This window comes from Aristolochia californica, unplaced genomic scaffold (genome assembly GCF_029961685.1).
Source record: "Aristolochia californica isolate CCGP_79_NKW_82.1479 unplaced genomic scaffold, dmAriCali1.0.hap1 SCAF_1, whole genome shotgun sequence".
Classification (NCBI taxonomy): Eukaryota; Viridiplantae; Streptophyta; class Magnoliopsida; order Piperales; family Aristolochiaceae; genus Aristolochia; species Aristolochia californica.
The window spans coordinates 60233026-60252531 of record NW_027181770.1 but is presented as its reverse complement, the minus strand read 5'-3'; the positions used below and the strand labels follow the sequence as shown (position 1 = coordinate 60252531).

Below are 19506 nucleotides of genomic sequence, written 5' to 3'. Positions count from 1 at the left end.
ATAGGACATAATTACTTTGATTTTTGAACTAATACCCACATACCCTTACAATACCATTGACATTGCCTACATAACTTTACTCTAAGTATAGTTAATCTAATTTTAATACATAAAAAAAGTAAAATAACCAACCCTACTGAAAAATTTCTTTCACCTATAGTTGGGTTGCATTTGGTAGGCCATGTTCAAATAGAATCATGTAGATCTTATCGGTCGATAGGTCTTCGATTATAAAAAAACATAGTATTTGGATGTTACATGTTACGTATTAATCAATACAATCGATATGTAACATTACTTTCTCTTTAAGTGTCTAACATTGAAAAATGGGCATATTTGAATATTTTTCAAATCATAAGTAATTTTCTAAAAATTGTTTATATGAATACAAATAAAATTTTAATAATTTTTATTTTTTTTAAAGATTTTTCCTCTGTATACAGTTGTGACATATGAAGTCGTGATACATGGTCTAGAACACAGCGATGTCACTCATATCACTTGCCTCTTTTCTCCTTCCTCGCTCCGCCTCTCGTACAAAAAAATATAATATTATTATTATTATTATCGTATTTTTATTTTTATTTATTACAATAAAGTTAATATTTGACAATATATAATGAAAGAGATGTGTTAGCTCTCAAACCAAATAGGTTAAATTTTGAAACCAAGTTTGTGCAGTCTACCGTCTCACCACTTGCAAGAAATGCTAAAATATTTAAAATATATTGGCAATGCCAAATATTTAAAATTATTGGGAGTTTAGTGGGCTATTTCAATGAGAGTCCAGGCCCCGTTTATGAAGAGAAAACCCAAAGTTGTTGGCCCACAGAAATTCGCTCCCATTCCCGCGTCTTCTTTCTGTCTTATTTCTCCTCGCAGTCTCTGTTTGTCCCCCGGACGAGGACTTGCTGTCTCAGGCACCTACATTGATTTCTCTTCTTCTTTTGGGTGAGTTTCATTTAACTGAATTTGGCGGATACTTAGTTTGAAGTTTTTATTTTTGGCTCAAACTGATTTTGATGATAGTACAGAAATTTTAGTCAGTCCTCAACTCGAGGTTTTCGTGTCATTTATTGTTTCACCTCTCTCTCTCTCTCCTTTTTTTAATGCTACTGGGAATGCTTTTCAGCTTTATCCTTTGGTGTTGCTGATGATTGTGTCATGGGAAAACAGAGTGTCTGGATGTATGAAGTCTGTAAACCGTTTGCTGAAATGTCTCAGAGTTTTTCCTTTCTTCAAGATGGTCAATAGCTAATTACATTTTATGTCGTCTTGTTTGAAGATTGTTCCTACGATCGTTCACTTTAAGTAAGATGTGAACAAATTTAGTGTTGAAGACATATGCTTGAGCTTAGACATATTTGTGTCTGTACTTGTTAAGTGAATTATGTTTATTACTGGATTCCAGTGTCGTTCTGGCTAGTAAAGTTAAATGCTTTGTATTAGGATCATCAAAATCTTGATATCTACCTACTAATGTTTAACCCCTCTATATTATCCTTTTGATGCTGATGGTTGATTCAAATGAGTTGGAGGTGCCGACTTGGGATTGCATAAAGGATGTCTTGGAAAAGGTTTCATATATTTTCTTCATTTTCAGCTCTTTGTTTCTGTGAAAACAAACAGTTTAAAAATTTTGAAAAATAGTTTTGAATGGTCTAATACAAAGGCATTGCAGGCTGACATAGTTCTCCTCAACATTGAAAGCTATCATGTGAACTTGGAACATAATCAAATTTTAGTTATTTTATGCATTTCTTCATTCTCACCTTCCCATACAAACCAAGTTCTTGGTCCATTCTATTTGGTTTTAGATAGAAAGCATGATGATGCTTCATGATGCTCTCTTTGTCCGCCCTTTCTCTCAATCTCCATGTTTTGTTTAGACTTGAACCCTTTTTTATGGAAAAAACCATCCTAAAATTTATTGAGGTTGTTTATCTTTTTCATGTGAAGTTGCTTCTCATATTCATTTTTGTGCTCTTAACTCTTTTCCAATCATAAACTTGCAGATGGGATTGTTATGTCTATGTGGGGTCACCGTACATTTAAATTAGCTTGATAAAGTAAGAATTCCCATTGAGTTACAAATGTTACTATGGGAATATCAACCCCAACACGAAATTCCATTGTATCTGCAATCAAACTCTATGCAAGCCAGCGGGTAGTCAATGAAGGAAAAACCATTCACGCCCAAATCATCAAATGTGGTTTCCTCCCTGAAACCTTACTGTATAATCATCTTCTCAATATCTATTGCAAATCTTTGGATTATCTTTCTGCAGAAAAAGTCTTTGATGAAATGCCAGAAAGGAACTTAGTCTCTTTTGCCACATTAATTTCTGGCTATTCTCGGTCAGGCAATCCTGGGTCTGCTTTCTCACTTGTTCCAGAACTACAAGGAGCAGCATTGAGTCCTAACAACTTCGTCTTTTCAAGTTTAATTGTGACATGTTCTAAGCTTCTGTCCGTTGATCGAGGTAAGCAAATTCATGCTCAAGTGATTGTCTCAGGTTTTGAGAATGACCCATTTGTGAAAACTTCTTTGGTCGACATGTATTCAAAGTTCAATGACTTGGAGTCTGCAACTTCAATTTTCGGTCAGTGTACAGTGAGTGATCCAGTCATGTACAATTCTATGATCTCTGGCCTTGTGAGCTTTGGTTATTTTCAAGAAGCTGTGAATTTGTTTCTAGAAGCCCGAAGGGATTTTGACTTGAGACCTAGTGAGTTTACCTTTGGTAGTTTAATCAAGGCCTCTGCCAACTTAGAAATAGAAGTTGGGGAGCAGGTCCATGTGTTTAGCATAAAAACAGGATTAGATTTTGACTGCTTTGTCGGAACCTCACTTGTTGATATGTATGGTAGATTTGGTGACATGGAAAGTTCAGAAAAGGTGTTTAGGAACATCTTCTCTGTTGATATTGCTTTGTACAATGCAATTATTGTTGGTTTTTCTCAAAATGTTTTGGACGAAAAAGCATTGCAGTTTTACCAAGAATTGAGATTGAGGGGCCTTTTTCCAAATGATATTACTTTTTCTAGCATTCTCAGAGGTTGTAGCAGTCTAAAACATGTTAAACTTGGTAGAGTTCTCCATGGCATCATACAGAAATCAGAGTTTCAAAGAGATTTAGCAGTTAATACTGCTTTGATTGATATGTATATGAAATGTGGGTGTGTTGAAGAGAGTTGGAAAGTGTTTAGGCACATGCCTGAGAGGAATACTATTTCATATAATTCAATGATATGTGGGCTTGGGCAAAATGAGAACTTTTCTGAGGCCGTTAAACTTTTTATTGATATGAATCGCCTGAATTTAGAACCGGATCATGCTACTTTTGTGGTTTTGATGAATTCTTGTTTGGGACATGAAAGAATTTCTTATGTCCATGCAATTAAACATGGATTTGGTTCAGATTCAATGGTTCAGAACTCACTTTTGGATGGTCTAGTAAAGGCAGGTTTTGTTAATGAAGCTCAAGAGCTTTTCAATAAGATGCAAGAAAGGACTGTTATCTCATGGACAACACTTATATCGGGTTTGTCTCTGCTGGGTTTTGATTCTGATGCACTGGAGCTTTTCAAAAGAATGCAACTGGCTGCAATCAATCCCAACTGTTTTACTATATCTTGTGTCCTAAAGGCTTGTGGTAATTTGGCCAATTTGGATCAAGGTATATGCATTCATGCATGCAGCATCAAGCATGGAACCAACGATGATGAGTTCACAAATAGTTCTCTTTTGGACATGTATGCTAATTGCGGAGCTTTAGGGGATAGCAATAAACTGTTTGAAGAGTTGACTAAGAAAGATATTGTATCGTGGAATTCTATGATCACAGGGTTTGCTCAACATGGGAATGGTGCCGAGGCTCTAAAACTCTTGGGGGATATGGAGAAGTATGGGATCAGACCAAATCATGTAACATTCATTTCACTTTTAACAGCATGTAGTCGCTCAGGTCTAGTAGATGAAGGTGTTCACATTTTTGAGTCCATGACTCGAAAATATGGTATTGTACCATGTATGGAACACTATGCTTGTCTGGTTGACATGTACGGCAGGGTTGGCATGTTGGATAGGGTGAGGAGATCGATTGAGAGCATGCCATTTGAACCTGATGTTTCCATATGGAAGATAGTTTTAGCAGCTTGCAAGCTGCATGGAGATGCTGACCTTGCTAAGATTGCAGGGGATCATGTTCTAGGGTCAGAATATGAAGATAAAGCATCATTTGTTACATTATACAATGTACTTTCAGTGACTCACAAGTGGGATGAAGCAGAAGAAACAAGGAAGAGGATGAGAGATCAAGGTCTGAGGAAGGACCCTGGTGTCAGTTGGGTGCAGATCAAATCTTGATTATTGGGCTTTACTGCATGGTTGGAGTGTATTCAAGTATCATTTTGATATGCCACTTGCGGAATGGGACTCCAAGGTGATTTTAAGTGGTGCTTAGGTTCCTATATCCTGCCACGGAGCGTGGAGACATCATCACTGCTATGAGAAAATGTAAGATGTAACTAGCACTGATTTCGTATCTTTCTCATATTTTTTGTGCATCCAGTTCCGTTGCATTTGAACGAGGATGCTATCAGACAACTTGTAACGGGTAATGTCATTCCTTCGCTTTGTAATTTATTATTTTTTTTATGGCCTCTTCGGTATGTGGCCATCTCCCCTTCTTTATGTGGTCTCTTGTATTCTTTCTTCTAATCTAATAAAATCTCTCCCTGGAAGAAAGACCTTTCTTTCTTTTAGGTCATGTTATGGAATGTGGATCACTTTTAAGTTCATTTTCGAGGTGAGTCTTCTCTTTGGAACCAGACCCAGAAGTGTTTCTTCACTCAACTAATGAAATCATCTTTTTTCTTGTCTTCCTTTTATGTTCTCTAGCTTTTTCTGAAATTTTAATCTGTGCAATTAGCCTTAATACAATGCAGTGGTTTAATTCTTGAAATGGTCAGGTGCACCAACATTAGATATCAACAGTAGATTTTTGTTTTTTTTCCCCCCTTCTGAATCAAACATAAAAGGTTTCACCAAATTGAAAATGTTTTTTAGACCTGTAAGACCTAACTCTTTTATTTTTTAAGTGAAGGCCTCTGAACCTCATCATGGCCCTGACCTGAAATGGGTCTTCCATTTCTTGAGTCAACATGTTAAAGTTCCAGTGGTCTGGGGACTTTCATCCACATTCTGGGCCATGGAGATTGAAATATGATGAATGAATGATGGGAAACGGATGAAAACAGTTCGGAATCATATAGGATCAAGTAGTGGGTGCTGAAGAGTAATGTATTTGAGGGATTCAGATTTCTGTGAGCCTTTTCGCTTGTCAGTGGAGAATCAGAATTTCGCAACTAGAAAGCTATATAAATATATGTATAAAAAAAACCGAAAACTGTGATGTAAAAACAGCTAAACAGCGTTATCTTGCATTAAGATTAATATCAATGAGAGTTCCATAATGACATGTAGAGAAAACAAGAACGGAGGCGCCTTCACTTTGATTTATTTCAAGATTAAAGAGAATGTGTATGCAGAAATTTCAATAGAAAAGGGGGAAATATTCGGAAGCCAGTCCTGGATAAGATAATTTGGGTTCGGAATTGTGAGACAATTGGCTGATTTCATTACCTGTTGCACATCTCTCCCGCTATAAGTTTGAAGAGTGCTTCACTATTGGCCTTGAGTGTCTGTAAAAGTCACCTGATGTCCCATGCGAACAATGGTTTTCATGTATGACCAGAGGACGGCCACATCCAAGGCTAGTTAGGTCCATGAAGCTGATCCAATGAGGTGGAATTCCTCCTGCTTCTTTGTCTCTTTCACCTGCATAAATGTGATATCAATGTAATGAATCTGGTCTTAGTTTGAAAATTACAAGACAATATGGTTAATTCTAGTGATCGTTTCTGGCAGTAATATGTTCCAATAAAATTCTTAAAGGAATCTCAAGCAATAAAAGAATCCGGATTTTCTGCATTGCTTGAACGTCAAACTCAACCGGAGGACTGCTGAAACTCATACATTGTCACTCCACTTACATTTCTCCAAATTAATATAAAATAGGATTAGTAACCTCAAAATTGTACAGAGAAGAGGCAGAAGCAAGATCAAACCACAGAGTGTCTTGTTTACTAATCTGTCCTGATAATCAATCAAATAAATTAAGAAGGTATTCGATACTGAGGGCAGAACATTTTATCTGAAAAAGGAAACAATTTTATATAAATAAATAAATGCATTCAAAAGAAAGAAAAAAAAACAGAAAATCTCATATCAGACAAGTCACGACCAAAGATTCCCAGTAAAAAGTTTGCAAATTCTATCGCAACTGGTATATAGTCCAAAACAACATTGGCAAGGCTTTCCTCAAGTTCACGGACAACAAGAAGCAGATGGTGAGTGACAAGCAGCCGTTTCCAAAGACAAAGTCCAATCTATGTACATGATGAGTAGTGTGGTGCTCACATCTCAAGGCCATCCTGCAGTTTTCACAGTCAACCTGGATATGGTTGGGTGCGTTTTCCTGATGTTCAGATGAAAGGGTGTACTAAAAACTAGGTGGAGCAGCCAAAGGAGGGAAAGCCTTCATGCATGAAAGGATCAGTGACCCAACAAAGGAGTATTTCCTTCTAGCTCATCATCCTTTTGGAAGCCAAATGACCTTAATAAGCCATTTTTCTTTTTAATATAATAATATTCGAATTGATCCAAGACAAGGGCAACTTAGGGAGTGAAATACTCAAATAAAACAAGTAGAAAAAGGAGAGGACTAAGAGGTTGCAAGAAAAACACAGAAATCGGAAAATAAGTTGGTTTTCAGCTCATTGGTATGATATTAAACCTTTTCTTCAGAAAATGATGTTTATCTAAGCTATTACTATGCTAATCCATCCCATGAGAGTTACGCAATTTTAACACGTCATAGTCCAAACAGCTCAAAAGGGACAAGTAGGAAACGTTTTAATAATTGAATTCCCTCTAACTTGGAACTGAAGATCCTTATGTAAATCTGAAAAAAGTAAAATGATGATCACTCAATTTCAATGGAAGTCCAGAGTAAGATCTGAAACTATACAGGAAGAAAAATAACAAGATAGAAATAATCATCTTAAACAAGCAATATAAAAAAATCAGAAAATTCAAGCAATTGGAGAAGAACAGCCCTTTTCCAACAAATCTAGGAGCCGAAAAGACTCAAATTAGAGCACAAAGACATCCAAATTCCTATTAGTTGAACTCAAACCTTGATATCATAGATAAGGAGGAGATTTTCTATTGAATTCGGGAGACTGACCAAATATGCATAGCTATCATTTGAGCTTCAAGAAAATCTTGCCATAGGTTCTCAAGGCATAGGCAAAAGCTACCAGAGAAGTAGAGGCTCCGAAGGGGTTCACATGTGCTTGTGCGTTGAAGGTGTCCTAAGCAGACATTCATCAAACTGGCTTCAATACAAGCTTCCTGTCCACATCGATGCCTATCGACAATCACAGCCAGAACAAAAGCAGCCATTGTTGATAGCTATGGAATGCATCCATGCGGTCAAGAAATTTGATGACATATATGCGGCACCCGTCCTCCTTGACCAGATTAAGCTGGCAAGACTAAATTTATGTAAAAAATAAATGCGTCAACAATTGAGTGATTAAAAGAAAAAACAAGAAGATGAACTACCTTGGAACAATTTAGCCTAGAAGCCCTCTGAACTTGGAACCAATTACAAACTTACCATGCAGAACTAGTTGTGTATAACATTTAACATTATTCAACTTCAGCATTCAAAGAAAAATATAACTAACCACATTAGAGGATAGATGATCATCACATAACACACTAGGAGCTAAACATTTTGTCAAGAGGTCCAAGAAAAAGTAAAATAAATGTTATCAAACTTTGTATAATAATCATATGTACAAAAAAGACAACTAACATAGTCTAAATATAAGTTATCAACTGAAATTACCTTACAAATACATCAGCGAGGTATCAATCTTCCAAAAAGCACCAGAGCCTGAAATGAAATAGATGGAACTCAGCAATGCCCAGAACAGAGATTTCCAATATAATTGACTGAAAATGACATAATACCAACCATTGTGACTTTGCAGAGCTAAAAGCATCCTTTTTCTTTTTGCTTCTAGAGCTAACAAATTTTTTTTTCCTTCTTGTAGAACTTCCTCCACTAAAGCTTTTTTTTATTTTATCCTTACTCCTCGGCTTAGCGAAGGAAAAGACAATGAGAAAAGAGAGGAGCAGAGGAAAGTAGAACAGCACAGAGAAAAGTTACCTGCTTGGAAACAATCAATTTGCAGCAAAGACATTTTCAAGAGTAATTTGGAGTAGAGCTGCACAAGTAACTCAGGAAGAGAACACTTTCAATCACATTCATGAATCAATAGGTCACAATTTTGCAGCAGAAAATAAAACTATAGCAATAAAAGGGGGAAAAGGGTTTTGTTTTTACCTGACAAATGACTTTGATTCACCTGAGAATGAAAGATCTGCAATTTGCGGAAAGAATATGAAAGGTGGAAAGTAAAGAAATATAAAGAAATATAAGGAAATATGAAGAGTCTCACTGGTATGCATTTTGAAATAAAAGGAAAATGAAGAATGCATACGAAGAGAAATAGGGAAAGAATACCTATTTTGTGCAAACTATGGTGCAGAAGAAAATTGTTGGACAATAATTTGGCATACTCGTGTGCTTGTCAATGAGGGTTCCGAGTGGCAGCTAAAGGGTGATGGATGACGGGTTTGGCACAAGAGACAATACTTGTGCGGGTAGAGGATGAGGTGGAGAACCACTAAGGAGGGAGAATGGGTTTTCGAACATTGGCATTTTTACCCGTTTCAATTTTTCAAATTTTGAATTCATACATAATAGCACTTTTTGTAAATAAATGAAAACCTACTTAAAAGGTCATCAAATAAGCTGCGCAAGGTGAACCCTTTATATGGATTTTTCACATTAAAAATCTTTAACCCTTCAAAGGAACCAGCACAATATGCCCCCCTTATAATGGCTTACTCTTCAGACCACTGGCCTCTATTACTTTGATAGACTTCTAACATACAGTTGTCTCAACCTGTGACAACTCTTCTCCTACCACTTTAAAAAGACCTGCCACCCTGTTCCACAAATGTCCCCACTTGATTTGCCAACCTGCACATGCATCTTGATTTGCCTGTAGAGGTATTGGTACAATAACAACGAATTTCAATAAAGTGCTCCTTTTACTTTAAGATGATTTGCTTACTTGTTAGCATATTTCATTGGCTTGCATCTGCAAGTGTTCCCACAGGACGTGCCAGCATCTGGTGCTTTTCAATTTGCATGTAGAGGATTTAGTACAATAGCAACAAATTTCATGTAGAGATTTTGTGTATACTTTAAATCTTTACTGAGCCATAAATTTTTCTCCCAGTGATGAGTCCACATCTTCTTTGCCATTCTCTCGCTGCTGCTTTGTGCCTACATTTCTGTCATATTCAAGTCCACAAAGATATACCAAGGAAGCATGAAAGATAAGGATTTCTGAGGGTGGAGTAATAATAAAAGCAAAAAACTTGCAATAGTCATTGATGTCATAAATTCACAACCAATGAACAAACCTAATCAGTACCTAGGAATCCAGTGAATCAGCCTTTTAATTATAAACCATTGTTTTCTGTGAAATAAAGTAAGAGACAACAAAAGAAAAGTTATGTAAAAAATTTCACCTAAAAATTTCCTTTTTCTGTTTTCTTTTCTTTGATTCTCTGGAAACAAACAGAGTTTCATTTTATTCTAGAATTTTTGTTCACGTTACTGGGTCATTGGCTATACTGTGGTTTTTAAATTGAATGTCTATGCTAGTGGGTACTAGGTTCTTGGGGCGTGTGTGTGTACAGAGAGAGAGAGAGAGAGAGAGAGAGAGAGAGAGAGTATTCATATAAAGAAGAAGATAGCACCAACAGTTCTGCGTTAAGTGAGATTAGAGGCTCTGGTAAAGCCCATCTCTTTTGGTTACTTCTCTAAATAAGTTTAACATAAAATGACTGAAATGCCCCTCACTTGAAAAACCCACTCTAAACTTTTCTTTCTTGAAACGGCTCTCTGAACACTACTGAAGTAATCAGATAAAATTAACCTTACACAAGTGAAATAAAAACCTGACCATAAATAAAGACTATTATATTACTGATATACAGATCAACAATTATAAGAACAATGTATGTATGCAACCATTATAACTAAACAATGGAAAAGACAGTGAACATGGGATCTTACCTAATTTAAATTATCCAAATCCACCCATTCCATGCAATTCATTATCATGATAACATGAAATCTTCATCCAAAGGTCACCATTCATCTTTTTATGAGTCTACAAGAAAGATTAGATACAAATGAAAAAAAAAAATGTTAATTTTCAACAGCTTATTGAAAGGAATCCAGAAGAACAAGTTGTATGGTGCATTTCCGAAGTTAAAAGGTCTACCATTTTTCTGAGACCACAAACAGTAACCAGAAAAAAATTGTCATTTGATGGTAAAGTTTATATATTTATCATGAACACAGATTGAAAACTACAACAGAAAGCTAACTCGGTGGACATAAAGCGCTCCCTTTTTAAAAAAAAATAAAACAGGAAAGACATGATGAAGAAGTAAAATCGCCATTTCATGGTAAGAGAATACCTTTACGTAGGGAATGGATAAAAAAGGTGAACTGAATGACATTTGGGAACTATTATTTATAAAAGGTACATTTGATTGGAAGTAGAAAACTGGGAAGCCTAGATTAAACTCGGAAAGGGTTTTTTTTTCCATTTACGCAAAATAGACCACTAGTAGATCCATCTGCAGAAATGAATCGCTTTATCCCTGCTATATGCACTATTTCGTTTCGCGCAAACAAATTGCATGTGTTTATTTCAAACAAAAATATTCCGATTCAAAGCAAAGACAATATGTTGTCTACTTCAAGCTGCGTTTACTTTATGTCAAAGAACGGTATAAGAGAAACAAATAACTAGAAGCCACCGCATCTCTACTAAACCTAAGCAATAAAGATGAACCATTGTGATGACTAAAGGTTCTCTCAGAAAGACAGATTACCTGCAGGTAAGGCCGCAAATGCGAGGACTTCAATGCAGCAGACGAAGATTACCGAGAGAGAGAAAGAGGGAGAGCGAAAGTTGCTCTCCCGTTTCAAGTTCCAGGCTTGGAGGTAAAAAAGTTTTTAGAAAGTTATCATTTCGCTCTCAATTCAAGCGTAATTGAAAAATTATAAAAAGTCAAGAAGGGACACGTGTCAAGACAGAGCACCTCATTGTATGGGCCGAGGTCAGTCACACCTGTTGCACCACCTGATTCTTCATTAGCGTCGCCGTCGCCGTCGGTCGGCCCACATCTGAAAGTTGAAACGGATAAAAACGGTAATCGTTAATCTGCGGGCAGCTGACCTGACCTGACCTTTCTCTCCTCTTCCTTCTATCTTTTACTTTTTAGGGTAGGGAGAGAGAGATTCCCGAAGAAGGCGAGAGTGAGGAGAGGGAGATGTCGGGAGTGATGGACATGGGCACCATGCTGGAGAATTCCAAGGAGCTCGACCGTCTACGGAAGGAGCAGGAGGGTGTTTTCACTGAAATTAATAAGATCCACAAAAAGATCCAATCCAGTACTCTTTTTTCCATATTTTTCCCTTTTAGCTTCTCTGTTTTTTAAATTGTCACTAACCAATTTGTGTAAGTCTCAGTTTTTACCCTAATCTTAACTTTTGCTTCTTCTTTTTTTGCTGGTGGCCTGGTATTATTAAAATGTTTGAATAAATTCGCTTGTTGGACTCGATGGGATAGTTTTTACTTGTCTGGTTGTTGAAATTCATCCCTCTTTGCATTGTGGGAGTGTTTTGATCGATACCCGAAGAGTTCAATTGATTGTTTTGGGAGCTCATTGAGTTGGTTCTGTTATTATGTGAAGAATATTTTTTCTTCGATATTTATTTATTTTTACATGGCATCGTAGTTAGCGAATTTAAGCTGTTTCGTGTTGAGCCAGCTCCCGAGGTGGTTGAAAAGTCCGGCGACAGTGTATTGTTGCGCCTCCGAGCGTTGTATGTTCAGGCAAAAGAGCTTTCTGAGACTGAATTCAAGTACGTTGTTCCTTATCTTCCCTGAAAATGATTGTTAAGATACGTACAGAATGGTTCATAGGTGGAATATGTTGTAACAGTTCCTACATTAACAGAAAAAGCTGCATGCTTTCTCGACTGCTTATAGCAACTAAGTAGCCTTCTTAGTGACCGCAGGTTTTGCTTCTGAAGTTTAACAAGTGAATAATAATTGAAAAGAGTGAGTGAAGTGTTTTTTTTTATTGGTTTGTGGATATATCTTGCAATTGCATTGTTATAGTAAGCAAATTTTTTTTTTTTTTGTATTTTTTTGAGAAGTGAGACATTTCTCTTGAAAAATCATTTTCAGTATTCCCTTTTCTTTTTGGTTGTTTTTGTCGTCCTTTTTTTTTTTTTTTAAATTCCCTCAAACTACACCCTTGACATTGGTGAGGCTTGAAACCCAAGCCCTTCCTTCCAATGAAGTTGAGTTTCCTGTACCATATAGAGTCATTTTATGTCATGATGCATGTATTGGTGGAAGAGTTGCCTTAGGGTTTGTCACCTCTGTCAAAGAGGCAAGAGATCTTGTAAGATGAGGATATGTCAAATTTAGTGAGCGGGAACTTTCTCGTTGAGCTGCTGAGGAGCAGGTCCAACGCAAATGCAATTCGTATCCCAAGAGGAAAAAAAAGAGAAAAAGTAATGGCTACACACTGACACATTTCTAGGTCCTCTGCATATATGTGAACTTTATGATTGTGTTCATAATCTAAATGTATCCCAAACAATGGATTGTGTCACAATATGCTAGTTTTTTATTAAATGGATTGATATGCATGGTTTATTATCAATGCTAGGATTCGATTGCAACATCTTCTTTCATATTCACATGTTTCTCATATATATTCTGTGGCAGTGTCTCAAATGCTTTGATGGGTCAATTGGATACTCTATTGCAATCTGGTCTTTCAGCAGCACAACGGAAAAAGATGGGTAGGTGCAAGGCAAAACTTAGGGATCTCTTATATTTATATTTTTGTAAGGTCTGTTAATTTTGTCCTTTTATTCCACTTAAAATTTGCCCTCCATGACTGAGCAGAGAAGGGATGCAGTGGTGTGATCCACAGCTTTTCTAAGATACGGTTTGACCAAGAAAAAACAGAGAACAAAACTAACGGACAACAAAGAAACTAGACAATGTTTGATTGTCTATAGACCTTGTGATTGGCCATCTTAGATGTTCAATGGATGGCAAAGGGGAAAGCTTACTACTAGAATAATAAACATTTAGTCCAAATTATTATCTTTTAATCAGGACTGTAAGAGAGGGAAAATTTAGTCATGTAACTGATAGCTCATTATTATGGAGTTACCAAAATCAATGTCTTAGGTAATGATGATGATTTTCCTGATTCTTCACTGCCAAATTATCAGAAGCCAAAATACTAAAAAATGGGGGAAAAAAGTAACTCTGCTGCTTACTAATTATCTATTTGCAGCCTCCTCCTTTTCGGAAAAAAATTCTTACTGTTTAAAAAGAAGAGAAACAGAATCCTGTGATCACAATATGCTTGTACTCATAATTATCAAAGACCCCTTTCATCTGGTAAGAACTCACCAGAAAGTTTTTCTTCTCTTCCAACTTTATTCTCTGATTGATATATGATTCCATAAGACTGTAGTTTTTGGCAAGTATTTATGGTGAGTAATAGGGTCATACCTTGCAGAAGTTAGTGAGCAGAAAAAGAAGCGAATGAAGGGTGATTCAGATGTTCCAAGGCATTCCCCTGCAGCTTCTATACGAAACCAACTGGAGCATGCTGCTAGTCTTAAGGGAGAGCAGGTAATGGCATTCATTCAGACTTGGCATTTTCTTCAAATTCTTTGCTGTGCAGTGATGGATGTAGAAAAGAAGGCAATTGTGTCCTTAGTGTAGTGTAAATTAGTCTTCAGTGGAAAGAATAGCTCTGGTTACCTGAGGTGCCCTAATCCAGACTAAGCTCAATTATTACCTATTTTATTCTTCTTTTAAAAAATCTTCTTTATAATGAACTTCAGCTAGTTTTTTTTGTTTCATGTCCCAATTGCCTTTCATTCTATAAATGATTGCAATTCTTACTCAAGTAACATTTATTTTTTTATTTTTGTGCTTCACTCTGTTTTATTTACTTTGGTGAGTTGTGGAAAGTTGAAGCGAATGGTACCTTTTTTGCATTATGTGTCAGGTAGCAGCTAGGGTCACTCCTGATGATGCCGAAAAAGATGAGTGGTTTGTTGTGAAAGTAATTCACTTCGATAAGGAAGCGAAAGAGTAAGTGCTTTTTATCCAGATGATGTCGAAATTTCTAAAGAAATAAGGAACCATAATCTTTTTTTTCTATAATTTGTGCTTTTACTGTCTACTGGCTAACAGTTACTCTCGTGTTGCTGGGGTGGTGGATTTCTCTATGATTTAGAAGGATGATATAATTATTTGATCAATTGTAATTTCTGACTTTTTCATAGGTTTGAAGTGCTGGATGAGGAACCTGGTGATGATGAAGAAAGTGTCCAGAGGTATTCTTCTCTTACATGATGCAGCTGGTTCAATGTTGTATCAATGATCTTTATTCTTATTGCATTCAATTGGTTGTTTCTGTTGGTTAATTTTCCAATTTAATGTGTTAAAAAAATGCCAATTTACATAGTAGAGGATATTTTGGACAATGTTAAAGGTTTCGTGCCTATCATGATAGTAAGAATCATATCTTCAATAGTTATCCTTAAATTAATTAATTATCTTAAATCCAAAAAACGATTTTGCTTACATATTGTAGTTCTGGTGTTTTGTTATACATGAAACTTATTAGGATAGTCCTTAGTTAAATTTAGGACCTTTTAGTCAGATCAGAACAATATCCCGTGTGCATTAATTTTAGACATTATTATTGTTTGTTTTTTAGTAGAACCTTTTATCTTCTTGATATTTGAAAAACCTTTACTGTCACTTGACCATGGATAAAGTATAAAAGGATGTAGCCAAGCAGTGTGAGATGTTTTATAAAGAAGCGCACGGGCTGTTATACATTATTTGGAGAATCACCTATAAATCGATCAATTAATTCAGAATAACTCTTGGTAGAGCATGATGCGTTTTAGGTAATTTAATGTCTTTGTGCGTGCCATATCTATTTAGTTTTGTACGAATATGTAGTCTAAAACAATGAGGTTGACTTCTGATCTAAACCAATTCTGCCTTACAAAAGAGCAATTATGTATCATTGTAGTGGGAAAGACAATTAAGTGTTCAGGAATTGCTCCTAGATTGCTAGTGTGGATGATGTCCTGTTCTTTGGGTATAATGATAGCTTCAAACTATTCTTTTTTTCTGCGTACATAATTTTGATTAACATGCAATCTGCCTTAGGTCTTCGCTTTCACTGTCTCATTCTTTAATTGCTGAAATTTAGTGGTTCTATGACACGGTCAGATGTGCCATTTTTTGAATGAAGTGCTGACATCCATGGAAGTCTTCTCCAGGGGTGTACATTTGATTTATGATAATAACCTTCCATCATAAGTTGATATTAGAAATGGTAAATTTGAAAATAGCTTGCCTACACTCAAGTTCCAATTGATATGATTCTTTTTGTAATTAAATTTTACAGAAAGTACAAATTGCCAATGTCGCGCATTATTCCTTTTCCTAAGAGAGGGGATCCTTCAAGTGCACCAGATTTCCCTCATGGCAGACATGTTTTGGCAGTCTATCCCAGTACCACTGCGTTATATAAAGCAACTGTAGTCAATCCACCTCGTAAGGTAATTACTTTTATCTATTTATGTTCTTAGTAAAAGTTATGAGCTTCCAGTGGCATGGCTAATTTTGATCCTAAAGTCACTTGAATTTTGAGTTTTTTGGGATATGCAGATGATTGCTACCTTGATCATCAACTTTTTTACTCTTGCCAATGATAAATTACCTAAAGGAAAATGGATTTTGGATTTTGACTGGATTGCTTTCAATGCGGAAGGAACCATTTAGAGAAAACTTAGGAAGTGATGAGCACAAGTCAGAGAATGTGTATTATTGGTTAGCTCTGGCATATAGAGTGCACTTTTTAGCTTGACAACTAGAACATGTAGCGCATAAATTGCTACTTTAGTGGCGTTTATGCTTGTGGTTGACTGCCAAATGGTGCAATGGACTTTGGGCTGGATTTTCTCCTTTTCTACATGTTTTTCGTGTTCACAAGCATTTTATATCATTGACAAACCATTGCACCATGCGGATTGATTCTAGTACAAAATACACTAGTTTGTGACAAGTGGTTGGAGAATGCTTGTCTGCATTGGTATTGCTATATGAAAGTCCACTAATTGTTGGCTGATACAAAATTCATGTCTGTTTATATCAGCCAACATGCCCAACATGGGGCAAAACTCAAATACTCCGTAATCCCACCTATTACTAGTTAATTCAGAAACTATACATTGGAGAACTATGTGCTCCTGTCCTTCTTCTTCTTTTACCTGTCCCTGCAATGCTTCATAGTTCATTCAACGGCACCCCTGAAACAGTATTGGTACCTGTAGTTGTACATGTATGCCTTTCTTACTTATTGTCACTTTTGCCTTTCAAGTGTATTTTTTTTTATTACTGACTTTGATTGCATTTCGTATGTGGGGGACTTCTGGTTGTAAATCGTTTCTACAAATTCACAGAGGAAGACTGATGAGTAAGTTATTTCTCTTGTTACTATGAGCATTCTACTCAGAGAACTATTTATGACTGAATTAGAGGAAAGTTCTGTAGACATTTTACACTGCATGATATAACTAAATAGAACATACTTAATTATTTCTTAATCAAGACATTCATAAGTTGAGCTTGAAGATGCCTAATGTCGTGGCCACCTAGCTAAATGTAGGCACAATAGATGGGAAGGCACATGGAATGTCACAAGTAGCCTGACCCAATTATAAAGTGGGTCTAGTTGGAGAGATCTACATGGATTAATGTGCATTGATGTTGTCATCCATCCACTTGCATTAGTGTTGAATGACCCAACCAAGTTTAGTGGTAGCAGTATTGTTTGCAAACGAAGAATAATAAGATTTGTGTGTTTTTGTGTCTGCTTGGCCTATCAGTTACTTACTAGAGTTTGATGATGATGAGGAAGATGGGTCTTTACCCCAATGGACTGTGCCATTCCACAAGGTAGTTCCACTTCCTGACGGACATCGCCAATAAAATTGTGCTGCAGTAAAGCATAATCTACTTTCATTTGATCAAGTGTCCAATCTTTGCGTACCTTGATCAACTGGTAAAATATGTTGTTGTAAATATTTCTGCTCTTTGGTAACCTTTGGCTCATAGAGTTGTAATTCTGTATGAACATGGTGGACTTCTATGACTATTGTTATAGCCATACATATTAGTGTCTCTTATGCATACCATCCCCATTTTAACATTTCCTCTGCGCCCCAATATAAATTATGTTGTGTGGCTAAGTTACCTGAGAAACATAGAGAAATTTAACACTGTTGAATCAGAAATCCTCCCCTCTGGTCCCAAATAAGTAAGTGGAATGTCTGCCTTGTAGTTCCTGAAGACAACACCGAAACCTGGTTGCCCTGGTTTCCCTTTGGCGCTCCCATCAAAGTCAAAGTTGAGTTTGATTTTCCCAACTCCCACAGCATTCCAACTCATATCAGGAGACCTAGAGGAACTGGACATGCTAGAGAGAAGCCTCCAATTACTTCCTATCTGACTTTCTGAAAGGTCGCAGAATTCTTTGATACAAATTAATGCCTTTAATAACTATCAAAGCAATTTAATTGAGTAAACAAATGCTTAACGACTAGACTCTAATTGGCTACATTTAACTTAGAGCGACTTTTCAATTTTCAAGGCACCCTCTTCTTCCCATAAGACTTGGGAGGGTAGTCAGGTGGGTTTAGAGAAGGTTCAAGGGCACTTGACCGGACCTCATCACCCCAAGAGGTTCTCTCTCCTTCTTCACCTTGTGCTTGTTGGGTGAATGCTTGATCTTGTCCTTTCTTGTAATAGGATCGAGCCATACGGGTTCCCCGTTTACCCTTCTTCAATGCTATGCCAAGGTGAGAACTTTGATGATTCTTGCTAGTATTTGTTGGTTGTACTATTTGACCAAGATACTTCAACACTCCTTTTCCCGTTCCTAAATGATTACCATGCCAAGGGCTGTAGGAATACTGCAACAATGCAAAAATTGGTTACTGCAACAAGAACTTATATTAAATAAAATAGCTTATTAACTAGAAAAAAAAATATGATTTGAATTTTCTAAAACAAAAAAAATAAGAACCTCAAAAACTAGAAGTTTTGATTTGTCTATTGAGTGGAATGTATTCATGTTCACCCATTCAGGTGAATAGATTTTACTCAATAGACCAATTAAATTGCATCCCATCATGCATAAATATATTTTGACATATAATAAATTGTCATATTTAAATCAAACACTTACCTTGTTTAGTCTCCCTCTATTTGCACTTTTTTTTTGGTTTTTGCCTTGTGTTTTACATCCTACAGATGCATCTCCTTCATGCCTAATTGCCTTCCCTGGAGTTGTAGCATCTTTAACATGAAGTTGATATGGAATTTGGTCAACTTCCTCTGCTCCATCGTTTGAAATAGTAATATGATGATATGAAATTGTTCTCTCAGAGTCGAAGCTTGATGGTAGAGTTGCTTCAAGTTGGTTTGAGACGAGAGTTGTAGTACCCAGTAAGTGTTGCCAAACTATTGGTTGGTTGACTTCCTCCTCTTCGCCTCCCTGTAGCAACGCTATAAATTCATCGGTGATGGTCCTCTCAGAGTCTGATGACATTTCAGGTACTCTTGCCATTGAGAGATATCTTAAAAACAATAACAAAGATGAAAAAGTAAGAAGAAAAAAAATTGCATAAGAAGAAGAAGAATATCTCACTACAATGCTCATGCTTAAGTTTTAGTGAGATATATATAAGGGGTAGTGTGTAGCACCTAATTCATGCCCACCCTTGTTTAAATGACAGTCAATCTCTAAAAGGGGAAAATATTGAATATCTTAGGTGTAAGAGGTCCTTTCGTGATAGAATATGATTTAGATCATAAATGTAAAGGAGTACTTGCCAGGTAAAGATGATCAAGAGGTTTTGATTATAATAGTTACAGATAATGCTTCGCTATTTTACTAAAATTATTTATGTGCTACTAATTATTGTTAAGGATACGACGGAAATGAGGAATCCAAAGAATCAAGGAAGCCACCATATTCGCGGTTTTTCTCACACAACATTATAAAGAGACGGAAATGACAACCTTGAGGTTATGCTAACTGGTTCCACTAACCACAATGTGGTAGTATTATAATTCTTTAAG

General features: G+C 36.4%; 2 protein-coding genes and 1 long non-coding RNA gene across 6 annotated transcripts; 2 read left to right on the top strand and 1 right to left on the bottom strand.

The window, feature by feature from the left end:
• Positions 1 to 901: 901 nt before the first annotated feature.
• Positions 902 to 4777, top strand: LOC137961764 (pentatricopeptide repeat-containing protein At4g13650-like). Of its 2 annotated transcripts, none has more exons than XM_068808741.1 (2): positions 902 to 951; positions 2016 to 4777. In XM_068808741.1, exon 2 carries the CDS (start codon positions 2102 to 2104, stop codon positions 4367 to 4369), a length of 2268 nt encoding a protein of 755 aa, XP_068664842.1. In that variant the 5' UTR covers positions 902 to 951; positions 2016 to 2101; the 3' UTR covers positions 4370 to 4777. The 2 variants fall into 2 exon arrangements, with proteins under 2 accessions (XP_068664842.1, XP_068665618.1); XM_068809517.1 differs by lacking the exon at positions 902 to 951 and having other exon boundaries at positions 2102 to 2235; positions 2364 to 4777.
• A 642-nt stretch (positions 4778 to 5419) lies between these two features.
• LOC137960957 (uncharacterized) lies at positions 5420 to 11221 on the bottom strand. Its single transcript, XR_011114752.1, has 6 exons — positions 11123 to 11221; positions 10293 to 10389; positions 8484 to 9502; positions 8307 to 8364; positions 7983 to 8030; positions 5420 to 5842 (listed from the first exon to the last, which is right to left on the bottom strand). It is a non-coding gene; the product is annotated as an uncharacterized lncRNA (long non-coding RNA).
• A 234-nt stretch (positions 11222 to 11455) lies between these two features.
• LOC137959029 (SAGA-associated factor 29 homolog A) lies at positions 11456 to 17581 on the top strand. Of its 3 annotated transcripts, none has more exons than XM_068807038.1 (9): positions 11456 to 11684; positions 12032 to 12158; positions 13036 to 13112; positions 13850 to 13962; positions 14345 to 14430; positions 14625 to 14675; positions 15767 to 15920; positions 16824 to 16837; positions 17250 to 17581. In XM_068807038.1, the coding sequence occupies exons 1-9, from the start codon at positions 11564 to 11566 to the stop codon at positions 17350 to 17352; spliced, it is 846 nt and encodes a 281-aa protein (XP_068663139.1). In that variant the 5' UTR covers positions 11456 to 11563; the 3' UTR covers positions 17353 to 17581. The 3 variants fall into 3 exon arrangements, with proteins under 3 accessions (XP_068663139.1, XP_068662791.1, XP_068663922.1); XM_068806690.1 differs by having other exon boundaries at positions 13847 to 13962; XM_068807821.1 differs by having other exon boundaries at positions 11459 to 11684; positions 12065 to 12158; positions 13847 to 13962; positions 17250 to 17580.
• Positions 17582 to 19506: the final 1925 nt, after the last annotated feature.

Coding starts and splice junctions, on each gene's coding strand:
- LOC137961764 (XM_068808741.1), top strand. CDS start 2,102: ATGGGAATATCAACCCCAACACGAAATTCCATTGTATCTGCAATCAAA.
- LOC137959029 (XM_068806690.1), top strand. CDS start 11,564: ATGTCGGGAGTGATGGACATGGGCACCATGCTGGAGAATTCCAAGGAG. Junction 13,113..13,846: donor AGCACAACGGAAAAAGATGG/GTAGGTGCAAGG, acceptor CATACCTTGCAG/AAGTTAGTGAGCAGAAAAAG. Junction 14,676..15,766: donor GATGAAGAAAGTGTCCAGAG/GTATTCTTCTCT, acceptor TAAATTTTACAG/AAAGTACAAATTGCCAATGT.